This window comes from Marasmius oreades, chromosome 8, assembly GCF_018924745.1.
Source record: "Marasmius oreades isolate 03SP1 chromosome 8, whole genome shotgun sequence".
Lineage (NCBI taxonomy): Eukaryota > Fungi > Basidiomycota > Agaricomycetes > Agaricales > Marasmiaceae > Marasmius > Marasmius oreades.
In genome coordinates, this window is record NC_057330.1 from 2,785,788 (window position 1) to 2,797,587 (window position 11,800).

The 11,800-nt window shown below is 42.5% G+C and overlaps 2 protein-coding genes across 2 annotated transcripts; one reads left to right on the forward strand and one right to left on the reverse strand.

The window, feature by feature from the left end:
* Window positions 1-2,832: 2,832 nt before the first annotated feature.
* E1B28_012839 (uncharacterized protein) lies at window positions 2,833-3,396 on the reverse strand (the record flags this gene model as incomplete). The annotated part of the gene is made up of 2 exons (XM_043157995.1): window positions 2,833-3,265; window positions 3,329-3,396. 2 exons carry the CDS (start codon window positions 3,394-3,396, stop codon window positions 2,833-2,835), a joined length of 501 nt encoding a protein of 166 aa, XP_043005365.1.
* Window positions 3,397-4,519: 1,123 nt separating this feature from the next.
* On the forward strand, window positions 4,520-4,952 carry E1B28_012840 (uncharacterized protein; the record flags this gene model as incomplete). The annotated part of the gene is made up of 2 exons (XM_043157996.1): window positions 4,520-4,598; window positions 4,657-4,952. The coding sequence occupies 2 exons, from the start codon at window positions 4,520-4,522 to the stop codon at window positions 4,950-4,952; spliced, it is 375 nt and encodes a 124-aa protein (XP_043005366.1).
* Between the last annotated feature and the right edge of the window lie 6,848 nt (window positions 4,953-11,800).

Genomic DNA, 11,800 nt, shown 5'->3' on the forward strand with positions numbered 1-11,800 from the left:
TGAGACTGTGATCTTGTGCGTAACCTTTGCCAAGCAGTCCACGCTTGCAATCTTTCCTGGTATGTAGAGTTATTGATAGACTTTACACGGAGGTTTACTAGTTTTGGGGTTGATTTGGTGTTGGTGCTACTTCCATAGCTCTGATATTAGGTTGACTCTTGAGTAGTATACTTTGCCCATTATCAGTGTTCTAGTTCTCCCTGGGGGGAGCATATCAAACCAAGTTTGCAATCAGCAAGTCGGGCACTTACTACTCAAGCCAAGTAGTTCCAGGATATAGATCCAGAGTTCTGAACTGCCATAGCACATGAACAGCACGGACTCCAAGATCCGTTGTTCATTCCTGCCTGGTTCCTAGGTACTCTATCTGTGATCTGTGATCTATATCATGTCTTTTTGTCTGTTCCTCGGATCGGGACTCAATCTACAGTCATATCCAATTTCTCCTAGTCTGTGTGGTCTTATGTCCAATTTCTTGTCAACTAAATCCCCTGTAGAAGTAGGTACTCCTAGTATGAAGGTCTTTTGACTCTGCTAAGTTCTGCTACAAACAGTTCCATGAAGACTACAAGTCTTCTAATAGTACAACCCCTTGATATGCCAGTGCATAGTAGAATGTAGAGAGTAGAACTCGGTGAATTACTACTTAAGTCCTCTGCTCATAGTGTTCTACAGGTTTCGAATGGTCATACAGTTTTCTGACACAATCTACGGCTCTCTCTAACTGGTCTAGCTGTGCCTACGGCACATTCTACTAGCGGCACTAGCTTTAACTAGCAATTCGGGCTCACTCTAGTTCTTAATACAATAAATATCGCTCTGTAGCACTGTTTTAACATGCAAAAAGAACCTTGTAGCATAGTCAACTAAGTCACATTACCGACGTGTCAAGCAGTTTTACAGAAGGACAAACAAGGCAAAGTTTGTAACGCAAGTGGCAAAACATGAATGACAAGAAGCACTGCTGCGAAAAATTGAAATCCGGGTGGAGAAACATTCCACTTCAAAGTCTCCATGAGAAGACCCTCCTGATGTTTCACCTAAAACGCACCATCTCATTTCTCAGAATACCACTGATTAGTATGACATTTGGAGATGGACATGGGAAAACAAAGATGATGTTGCAGTCAAGGGATTTGTTTTTGAAAGTTGTTTATTCCTCATATTGATAATCTAAATAGGATTTTTTGCCAAAGCTCAAGAATCACCTGCTTTCTACTCTTTTAGAGACTCACTAATGTGACTTTTGACATCTATGCTACTTTATGTCCATTTCAGCACATATACTAAGTGCTTTGGAACAATATAGACATTGTATGAGAACTAGAGTGAGCCCGAGCTGCTAGTCAAAGCTTATGGCCGCTAGTAGAGTACACTAGCACAGCTGAGAAACAGATAGAGAGCATCCTGTAGAGCTAGCCTGAAAACTGTAAGACACTACACAAGCAGTCACTATTCAGAAAGACCACTCTCTGTATGCTATTATGCACAAAACAATTAAGGGATATTATGTTAAGGCTTATGCTTCAGTACTGGACTCGTAGCTAAGAGAGATGAAGTCTTAAACTGACTCCTCAAAATTGAAGCTGAATGGTGATAACTTCTCAGAGAAGATGTTCTAGTGAGGAATACATGACAGAACCTTGATCATAATCGAAACGACTCACTTGGACAGGGACATATGACTTCGCTTGAAGCAGTCGTTCTACAGCCTTGCTACCAATAGCATAACCTTTGAAGATCCACCCGCACACCTGTTCAATGATGCCTCAACGATCTGCTGAGTCTACACGAGCTTTGTGCTCACGATGCTGGTGGTTGTGAACTGTCCCCAACTCTGGAATTTGATTTTTTTCCATGAGACATCGTGGACATGGACATCGACCAAGGGAGCAGATCATTGCTAACAGGACTCTAATATCAACTTGAGTTTAGACTCGAGGTCGGACAGAGATGTAACTCACTTTTCTGGGTAGTCCACTGAGTATGTGAAAAATTGAGGCAAAATGCGGCGGATGATCCTGTCAATGCACTGGATTAGAATGCCATGTTCATAGGCATGCATGAATTCATCATCCAGGATGAGTGCCCAAATCGCATGCATGAGCTCTCGCTTGAGAAAGGTGAGAGTGTCGCCACTTGCAGGTACACCAAAAGCTTTTTGATAGAATTCTCGAATGTCATCTGGGCGCTAGACAAATATAATTGAACAAATAGTCAAATGCAAGTAATCAATTCACTCACAGACGGAATATACACAGTATGATGAGCAAAAAATGCTGTTGGCTTTCTTCGATCATATTTTGACTGATTTCCAAAGAAGAGATACAAAGGCCACAGTGACGCATCTCCAAAGCTGGCAAGGTGAGTCGAGTCAGACCACCAGAGCAAAGCTATAATAATGTTCTCAATTGTGGGAGTGTCGGGATCAATGGGGGTTGGTTTCAGTCGGGGATCGTGATACTCTTTGATCTGGATTCGCTTATATTCCTCGATAAAGGTGTCAGAATTGTAAAGTTTGCTAAAAAGTTGTTCTGGTGGGGACAGTGTGACTGAGGAGGGTCAGGCATGATGGGCTGCCAGAATAGTTTGAATGGAACCCAATGAAACTTCTTTCCAGCATCAGATTGAAGAACTGACTTTATAATCTCCAGAGGGGCTTCCAATAAAATACATTGGAAACCGTGAATTGAGGAGCCTCATTCTTAGACTGCTCGACTTTCTCTGTAGGAAGGCGAAGCTTGACCAATCCTTCAATCCAGCCATCTGAAGTGTGGAGCGTGGATCGGGTATTGGTATAGATATCCATCTGCTCCAGCTCCTTCTTCGCACTTACCCGATTAAATCATCGCAATTAAAGTCATCTGCAAGAACAATGTCATGAACCAGAGAGTCCAACCCCTCCATGGTCTTGGTATTAGATGGTCCATACCACCAATTCATGAAACGAAAGACTGTTGCGTTCAGGAACAGCGCAAATAGACCTTCCTGATCAGGGTCCCTGAGACCAAACACTGAAAGTGGGTGTTTTTCCTCGAACATGGATGCCTGATGTCTAGGTCCTTTGAAAACATCATCTATGGCTACCTCTTCATCTGGAATAGCAGTAGGGGAGGTAGAATAAACGTGATAGAGTCCAAACTTGTCAGACTCTGTGGTGACTAGTGTAGGTTCTGGTGCAGTTGGGGGAGATGGGCTGGGTAGCGGTAGCGGTTCAAATTCTGCCTGTGGTGAAGGTGGAGGAGTTGGTTCTTGTGGAATGATGCTGGGAATTCGCTGAGAGAGAGATGGTTGGAAGTCAAGAAACCTTCGGGGTTGGAATCAGGACCGTCCAGCGCAAGAGATCCTTAGTGAGATTTTTGGTAGAGGTTGGGCTTTGTCATTTGGGCCTGACATTGCGGGGTGTTCTGCATTGGGTGTGGCAGGCGTAGGGCTATCAAGTTACTAATTATTCTTTCAGTAAACATAAAATAACAATAGATTAACTTACCTCTGCCCAATATCCTGCTTCTTCTACTTGATATTCTGCCTCTTCTGCCTCTTTCCTCAACTTCTCTTGCTTCCTCTTGAGGATTCTTCAATCCATTCCTTGTGTTTTGTGACATGCAGCGTGGTGAAGCACGAGGGAAGCGGGTCTTGAAAAGTCCTTGCTGCATCCTGTGCATTTGTGCATAACCAGTGAAGTAGAATGAGCATGAAAACAGGCAAACAGAGCCTAGGAAACAATTCATCAGTGATGAGCAGAACCCTGATAATTCTATTTCCCCAGGATAAACTCATTGATTCAGGTATAGTTTCACTCAATGTAATTCTGTAGCATTTTATTCTATTCTATACTATGCTAATTCTACTAAAATTATTAAAGATATTGAGGAAAGACTTACTGACAGCAAGCACGAACACTCAGCATCGTTGATAATAGTGGTTGAGGCAAAAGAGTAAATTAATTTAAACTCCGATGCATGTCCCAACTAACCTCGCAAATTGTTGAAAGGACCAAACACGTGCAGGTTTCGGCCACCTGAGTTTCCCCAAGGCAGCCAAAACCTGCACGCCTTTGGTCCTTTCAACAATTTGCGAGGTTATTTGGGACATGCATCAGAGTTTAAATTAATTTACTCTTTCGCCTCAACCACTATCATCAATGACGCTGAGTATTCGTGCTCACCATGTCCAGTAAGCATTTTTTTCTCCTCAGTAGATTAAAAGTAGATTAGAATACATTTTAATATCAATAAGGCGTCGGATAGACACAAAATGAGTGAAAGAAACAACGATAAGAAACACAAACCAGTGTGAAAAAAAATAAAAAACATTACCTCAATGCTGAAACATGTTTTTCTGTAGGTTCAGCGACGACAGGGTGGTACACAGGCACAGTCTGGTTGCTTTATAGTCGAACAACATTAATCCCAGTGCAACCTGTGGCTCCTACACCGCCGGTTTTGCCTCCCCCCTCTCCCCCCCAGTCTCTTCTACACCAACCCCTACACCAACAGTCTCTACTTCCCGGCCATTGATGGATGCTATTCACCCTTACCTGGACTTGGAGGCGATGGTTGACAATGAAGAGAGTGGCTCAGATGACAAAGATGAAGGTATGTTGCAATCTAATCTATTGCTACTAGCCCTTGTTCTAATGGATTTGGTGTTCAGACAATGAATTCATAAATAATGACCTTAATGAAGATTCAGAAGATGCAGGCAGGCCTATTGACTACATTACAATAAACTGGAATATAGGCATTGAACAGAGCAGTTCTGGCAACGCTCAGTTCAACGCACTTCTCGATAAATACACTTACATGAGCGACCCCAGCCCTTCTTTGCATATGCTCGATGATATCAATGACGATCTCAATGATGAAGAGACAGCCAAAGTTTGGTTTGTCAAATGCAAGGTATGGATTGGTGCAACACTTTACATCCCTACTATACTAAAGGTTCTGTAGAAATGACGCGAACAGAAGGTGTTCGACTTCATTGTCGACTTCAAGGCCAACTATCCTGAAGACACGAACATCTTATCCGCTCAATTTCAGTACCGCAGATGCGGTTTCATTCACGTTCGACTTTCTGACCATCACAAAGCAGCACTTGTCCTCCGAGGCTGCTCGTACATCCTCCGAAACACTTCACAGGTTGATATGCAGCTTACCGATAATGGGCGAAGAATACCACTCAAGAGTCAACCTAATATCAGAGCTACGGGAGTAGCACCAACACCAAATCAACTCAAAAACTAGTAAACCTCCGTGTAAAGTCTATCAATAACTCTACACACCAGGAAAGATTGCAAGGGTGGACTGCTTGGCAAAGGTTACGCACAAGATCACAGTCTCAATATCGTATGAAGGTTTTATGAAATCAATGTGAAACTGCAAGTGTAAAACACCACAGCTACGGGGATTCTAGGGTGTGTAGGGGCTCTGTTTATTGTCCAGTGGACTAAGTGGGACTATGAACTTCGTCTACGGTAAGACTAATTCGAACGATTGGAGACTATTGCCCTCGACGGACACGAAAACTAAATCCTCGGCGGACACGAACGCTAAGACCCTCGACGGATCACGAAACAGTAATCAAGACCTCGGCGGCCTACGGACGGATAGTTCTCTAGTTTTTGACCTCGACGGTCTCGTATGGTTCAAATCAAATCTTATCGTTTCACTGCACAAAGACAGGGCAAATCTCTTTATTGGTGTCAAGAGCAGTTACTCACGGGCAACCCACTCAGGACTTTCCTACGCACGGGTAGTACTTTTTTATCTACGGATACATGAGCTGCTTTTATACTACTTCTACGCTAGCTTTGTAATCCTATCTCTACTTGTTTTATCTCTAAAAATAATGCACCGTAGCTACGAATCCATGTGGAATCTTATCGCTAGGGACTGCTACATGTGCAGAATCTTGTCTACGGAGCTTTTCCGTATTCGGATCATATGTTTTGGACCAATCTGGACCGATCTTCATTCTTGTTTCAGCATGTAGAATGGACCTACATAGGCGTACCATATGGTATTTCCTGCCTACAGACCTTATCCTGCATTTCGACGTTATCAAATCATATGGACTTTGTGTGTCCAAGTAGTTCCAGCATATGGATCCAGAGTTCCGAATCGCCATAGCACATGAACAGCGTGGACTCCGAGATCTGTTGTTCATTCCTGCCTGGTTCCTAGGTACTCTATCTGTGATCTGTGATCTGTATCATGTCTTTTTGTCTTTTCCTCAGATCGGGACTCGATCTACAGTCATATCAAATTTCTCCTAGTCTGTGTGGTCCAATGTCTGATTTCTTGTCAACTAAATCCCCCGTAGAAGTAGGTACTCCTAGTATGAAGGTCTTTTGACTTTGTTAAGTTCTGCTACGAACGGTTCTGTGAAGACTACAAGTCTTCTAATAGTACAATCCCTTGATATGCCAGTGCATAGTAGAATGTAGAGAGTAGAACTTGGTGAATTACCGCTTAAGTCCTCTGCTCATAGTGTTCTACAGGTTTCGAACGGTCATACAGTTTTCTGACACGATCTACGGCTCTCTCTAACTGGTCTAGCTGCGCCTACGGCACATTCTACTAGCGGCACTAGCTTTAACTAGCAATTCGGGCTCACTCTAGTTCTTAATACAATAAATATCGCCCCATAGCACTGTTTTAAAGTGCAAAAAGAACCTTGTAGCATAGTCAACTAAGTCGCATTACCGATCCTGTGGAAATTGTGTTTTGTTCACAACACATTGTAAACACCATTACAGATGGTTGTAATAATTCGTCTCTCCCTGTGGAAATTCAAATTGGATCTTGGGTCCATCTTGCTGGACCAAAAAGGAGGAAGAGGAAGACTAAGGACGTGGAGGTGGATAGTGGAAGGAAGAGGAAGGGTAAAGAGGTTGAACAAGGAACAAAGAAGAATCGGAGGAAAAATCCAGAGGGTGAATAGTCAGACATGGAACCAGAAGATGTTCATTAACAGAACTGGACCAGCCTTCATTAGTAGAATGGGAAGAACCCCCATCAACAGAATGGGAGCAGTCTTCATTAATGGAAGCAGCACAGCCTTCATTAATGGAAATGGAAGAGCCAGAAGAACAATCATTAATGGAACATGAATGCAGCCACAGCAACCCTCCTGAAGAACTGGTAATGCAACTTTTGACATCTACGCTACATTATGTCCATTTTAGCACATATATTAAGTGCTTTGGAACGATATAGATATCGTATGAGAACTAGAGTGAGCCCGAGCTGCTAGTTAAAGCTTATGGCCGTTAGCAGAGTACACTAGTACAGCTGAGAAACAGCTAGAGAGCATCCCGTAGTGCTAGCCTGAAAACTGTAAGGCTGTCTGAAAACTGTAAGACACTACACGAGCGGTTGCTATTCAGAAAGACCACTGTCTGTACTCTATTATGCACAAAGCGATTAAGGGATATTAGGTTGAGGCTTATGCTTCAGTACTGGACTCATAGCTAAGAGGGGTGAAGTCTTAAACAGACTCCACATGTGCAAGCATCAGAGAGAGAGACTGTCTTCGGACAGGTCAGAGAGAGCTAGCGTTCTTGGATAGGATTGAGGATCGGATTCCATGCGCCGATATCGCGATATAAATCGGAAAAGACCTTAAAGATAGAGAAGGAACACCGGAACCACCGGTATCTCCAGCGAATACTCCAGTTTCAGAACCGGAAGATATTTAGGACCCTTTTCAATCTTTTGAGAGAGACTTAGATTTTGATATTGAATTATTGAGTAGAGCTAACATGGCAAACTCAGTAAATACGGAAGGACCAGAACCACAGGAAAATGTGGTTCGACCAGTGAAACAGTCATGGATGGACCTCACAGCGGAAGCTAGGAAGGTCTTGAAAGGAGACAAACATAAGATGAGATTACAGGTCTTTAGTAAAGACTGTCTGGAAACATTTGAAGCTTGGTTGACGGCGCTAGAAGATTATTTTCGATGGAATAATATTGAGAATGATGAGGCGAAGATCAACATCGCAATGTCACAGATGGATCTGACCACCCGAGAGTTGCTCGAAGATGTTATTGCCTCTGCAAGAGGTTACGACTGGGAGCTTTTCAAGGATGAGTTGCTTCAGGATAGGAAGATCGGCTCAAGGGAGTGTCTTCTTGCTGTCTGTGAACGAGCAAAGTACATTCTGTTCGGTCATACGTCGAAGTTAGCGGCATTTAATAGAGAATTCAACTTAGAAGCTAAAAAGTTGAAGAATACTATGCCCCCGCTGATCACGAATATTGACTTAGTCTCGTATTATTTGAATACGTTGGAACCAAGATTTGCGGATGAGATTAGAAAGCATTTAGTAGCGAAAGCTATGTTTGAAATGCGAAGGGACACTGACATTCGAGAAAAACTCAAGAAGCGTCAGGACCCTTGGACAATCAATGAAGCTGCAATTATGATGTCGGCTACCATGGTTCAAAGTGTTTATGCACCAGGACTTGGAGTTTCGAGTAGAGATACTTATTCAGGTGTCTCCCTGGAAGGCCTAAATAGACTTCATGGTGTAAAACAAACAGCGGATCAGTATGTTCGTCCTCCAATGCCAGAGACACAGGATAGAAAAATAAAGGATGAATGGGAACACAAAGTATCGGTATCAATGGATACCTACAATGTGAAACTTTGCGAACTTGGACACCAAGTTTCCGAGCAGAGTAAAGCAACTGAAAATACCAATCAGTTACTTCTCGAAGTCATGAAGTTAGTGAAAGTTGGTGCAAATAATGGTAACCAGAGTAGTGGAAACCAGTACCAGCGACCTTGCAATCGACCAGACTGGCCGCGCAATAATAACGAGACTTCGGCGAACGAAGTCCAACTGGCTGGATGATCTTCAGTGTTGGTCCTGTAGCAAAGAAGGGCATACCGCGAGGGACTGTCCAGAGCAAGCAAAGTTGCTGGAAAATGGAATTTTGAAAAGAAATTCCGAAGGAAAGATTGAGTTGAAGGATGGAAGTCGACTTCCATTTGTAAATGTGAAGGAACCCGGTCCTACTCGTGCAGAGAGAGTGTTGGCAATTGCCAAAGAAAGAGGATGGCTGGCCGCAAGCTCTGCAGCAGCTCAAAGTATGTTGTATGAAGTAGAAGAAGAACCGACCGTAGTGAACAGTTTTCAGTATGCGTTAGAAGAAACGTTGAAAGAAATTGGAAGCGATGAGTCGCACGCATTAGCGGTTCTTATGAAGAAATTGAATGGGTCAAAAAACTAGGAGATCCGATGAAAGGGCAGGATAGAGAGGGCAGGAATGCTAAAGCCCTGAATACCAAAAAGACCCTAGAGGAACCTAGAAAATTGATACCGCAGGTTGTAATAAATACGCCTAAGAATTTCGATAGATCCAGATATATAATTCCTCAGATGAGAGAGGAGGAAGAAGAAAATGGAAAGAAAACGGAGACTTCAGTGAAGTCCCCAGATAATGTGCGAATTGAAGAAATCGAGGAAGAAGATGTTCCTCAGGAAAGACCATTTGATCGTGTAAAACCGGTCGAAAGAATATTTCAGCTGAGAGACTATGCTCTCCCAAGGAAAGAAGAACTTAAAGAAAATGATTCTTCTAAGGAAAGGGTAGTTTCTACTCATGCTGAAGAGATCAGAAAGGCTGTAAGGCCTAAGGAATCATTATCCGACATGGATTGGAAGTCGGTAATAACGCTGTGTAACACCACTAAATATGGCTAGCAAACACACCTCAAGCACGAAGTGCGCAAACCAAAACCACACCAAGAAGAGTATACACAAGTGTAAGGGGTGGAGGTCGGTATTCTTAAGGCTTTAGTTTGCACTAAGAGGCACTAAGAAAGAGAGAATATAGGGATATTCGGTTTTTAAGATTCAATCAAGTTTCTATTCCTCCTTATCAAATGACAAGACAAAACACTAATTCAATATTTCAACAATAAGGATTCAACAAAGCTTTTCTCACGACTTCGCGAAGTTCAAGTTCAAGTTCAAATTTCCGATCAAGTCCAAATGCAATTCCAATTCAATATAAGTCCAAATTGACTTCAAAATCCAAGTTCAATTCCAATAACAATCCAATCAAATCCAAATTGCAATAGGTCCAAATCAATCCAAACAAAACACAGAACACCAAACTTCGACGAAGTGAGGGGCAAAGGTAAAATCCTTGAGCTGGCACTAGTAGGTGAACTGCGTCTCCACTCGTAGGCTGCTGGAGGGAAAATTCCCGCTACCCTCCCTCCTTATATACACTTTTCGAAATAAAAATAATAAAAGTCCAAGATATGTAGTAAACTTGAGAATAATAATAAAATCCCTTTCAGTCGAACAGAAACTCGCCTAATCAGGCATAATACAAGAGGTTGTGCCAGAAACCATGAATAAAATAATAAGCCAAGAATCCCCTGTCTGTATCCATGTTATGATGACAGAGCCTAGACTTCCCGAGGTCTCCGAGTTGCCCACATATCCTTGGAAACATATCTCCTATGTCACCCTTGTCCTGTTGTCCTCTAAATAAGGAAAAGAACCAGTCGCCGCTCATGACATATTTCCTGTGTTCCTGTCTTCGGTAACAACTGTCATGTCAACCTCGTGAGGTCTAGATTTCCTTTGTTTTCGGTAATGGGCGAAGTATACTATTCAAGAGTCAACCTAATATCAGAGCTACGGGAGTAGCACCAACACCAAATCAACCCAAAAACTAGTAAACCTCCGTGTAAAGTCTATCAATAACTGTAGAAGTAGGTACTCCTAGTATGAAGGTCTTTTGACTCCGTTAAGTTCTGCTACGAATGGTTCTGTGAAGACTACAAGTCTTCTAATAGTACAATCCCTTGATATGCCAGTGCATAATAGAATGTAGAGAGTAGAACTCGGTGAATTACCGCTTAAGTCCTCTGCTCATAGTGTTCTACAGGTTTCGAACGGTCATACAGTTTTCTGACACGATCTACGGCTCTCTCTAACTGGTCTAGCTGTGCCTACAGCACACTCTACTAGCGGCACTAGCTTTAACTAGCAATTCGGGCTCACTCTAGTCCTTAATACGATAAATATCGCTCCATAGCACTGTTTAAAGTGCAAAAAGAACCTTGTAGCATAGTCAACTAAGTCGCATTATCGGAACATTGTAATCCTTTCCTTTTTCCTATGACTTCATGGGAGCCGGATATTTCTATCTTAAATCTGCATGTAGGTCCTTTGTCCAATATATCCTTCGTTAATTCCTTTAAGTCCAAGTTGTCCAACAATACTTCGTGAAGTCAAAGTAAAGTGTTCAATAAATTCCCTATGTTCGCCCCAGGCATTCCGCAAGTAAAACGAGGCAAAATACGAAGGTTTTTAAGAGGCTGCTTCTTGAGGTTTCTACCGTTTTCGAAACCTCGCGAAGTCTCTCATCTTTCTAATTCCGTACTTTTCGTACTGCTAAAGTCTCACGTAGAGGCTTGTGCTTTGACTAGTAATTCAGGCTCACCCTAGTCCTACATTCCCTTATTTTATAACTCAAATGTTATTAAAATGATTAAAAATATGCATTTTAGGGTCAAATCCGATTTTCAGCGCGATATCGGTAAAACAGAAAGCAGTCGATAGTATTGCAGAAAAGATTTTGCGGAAAGAAGTTGAAATTTCGGCAGAGCATGCTATTAAAGCCTCTCCGGAATTACAAAAAGCTTTGATGCGGAAGATTAGGAACCGAAGGCTTCCTAGAAGAAATGCGAATGCGTTCTTTAAAGAAGCCGGAACGGAAGAAAAGCTCGGACGAGACGTTTTGTCAGGCTTCAGCGAAGATACTGAATT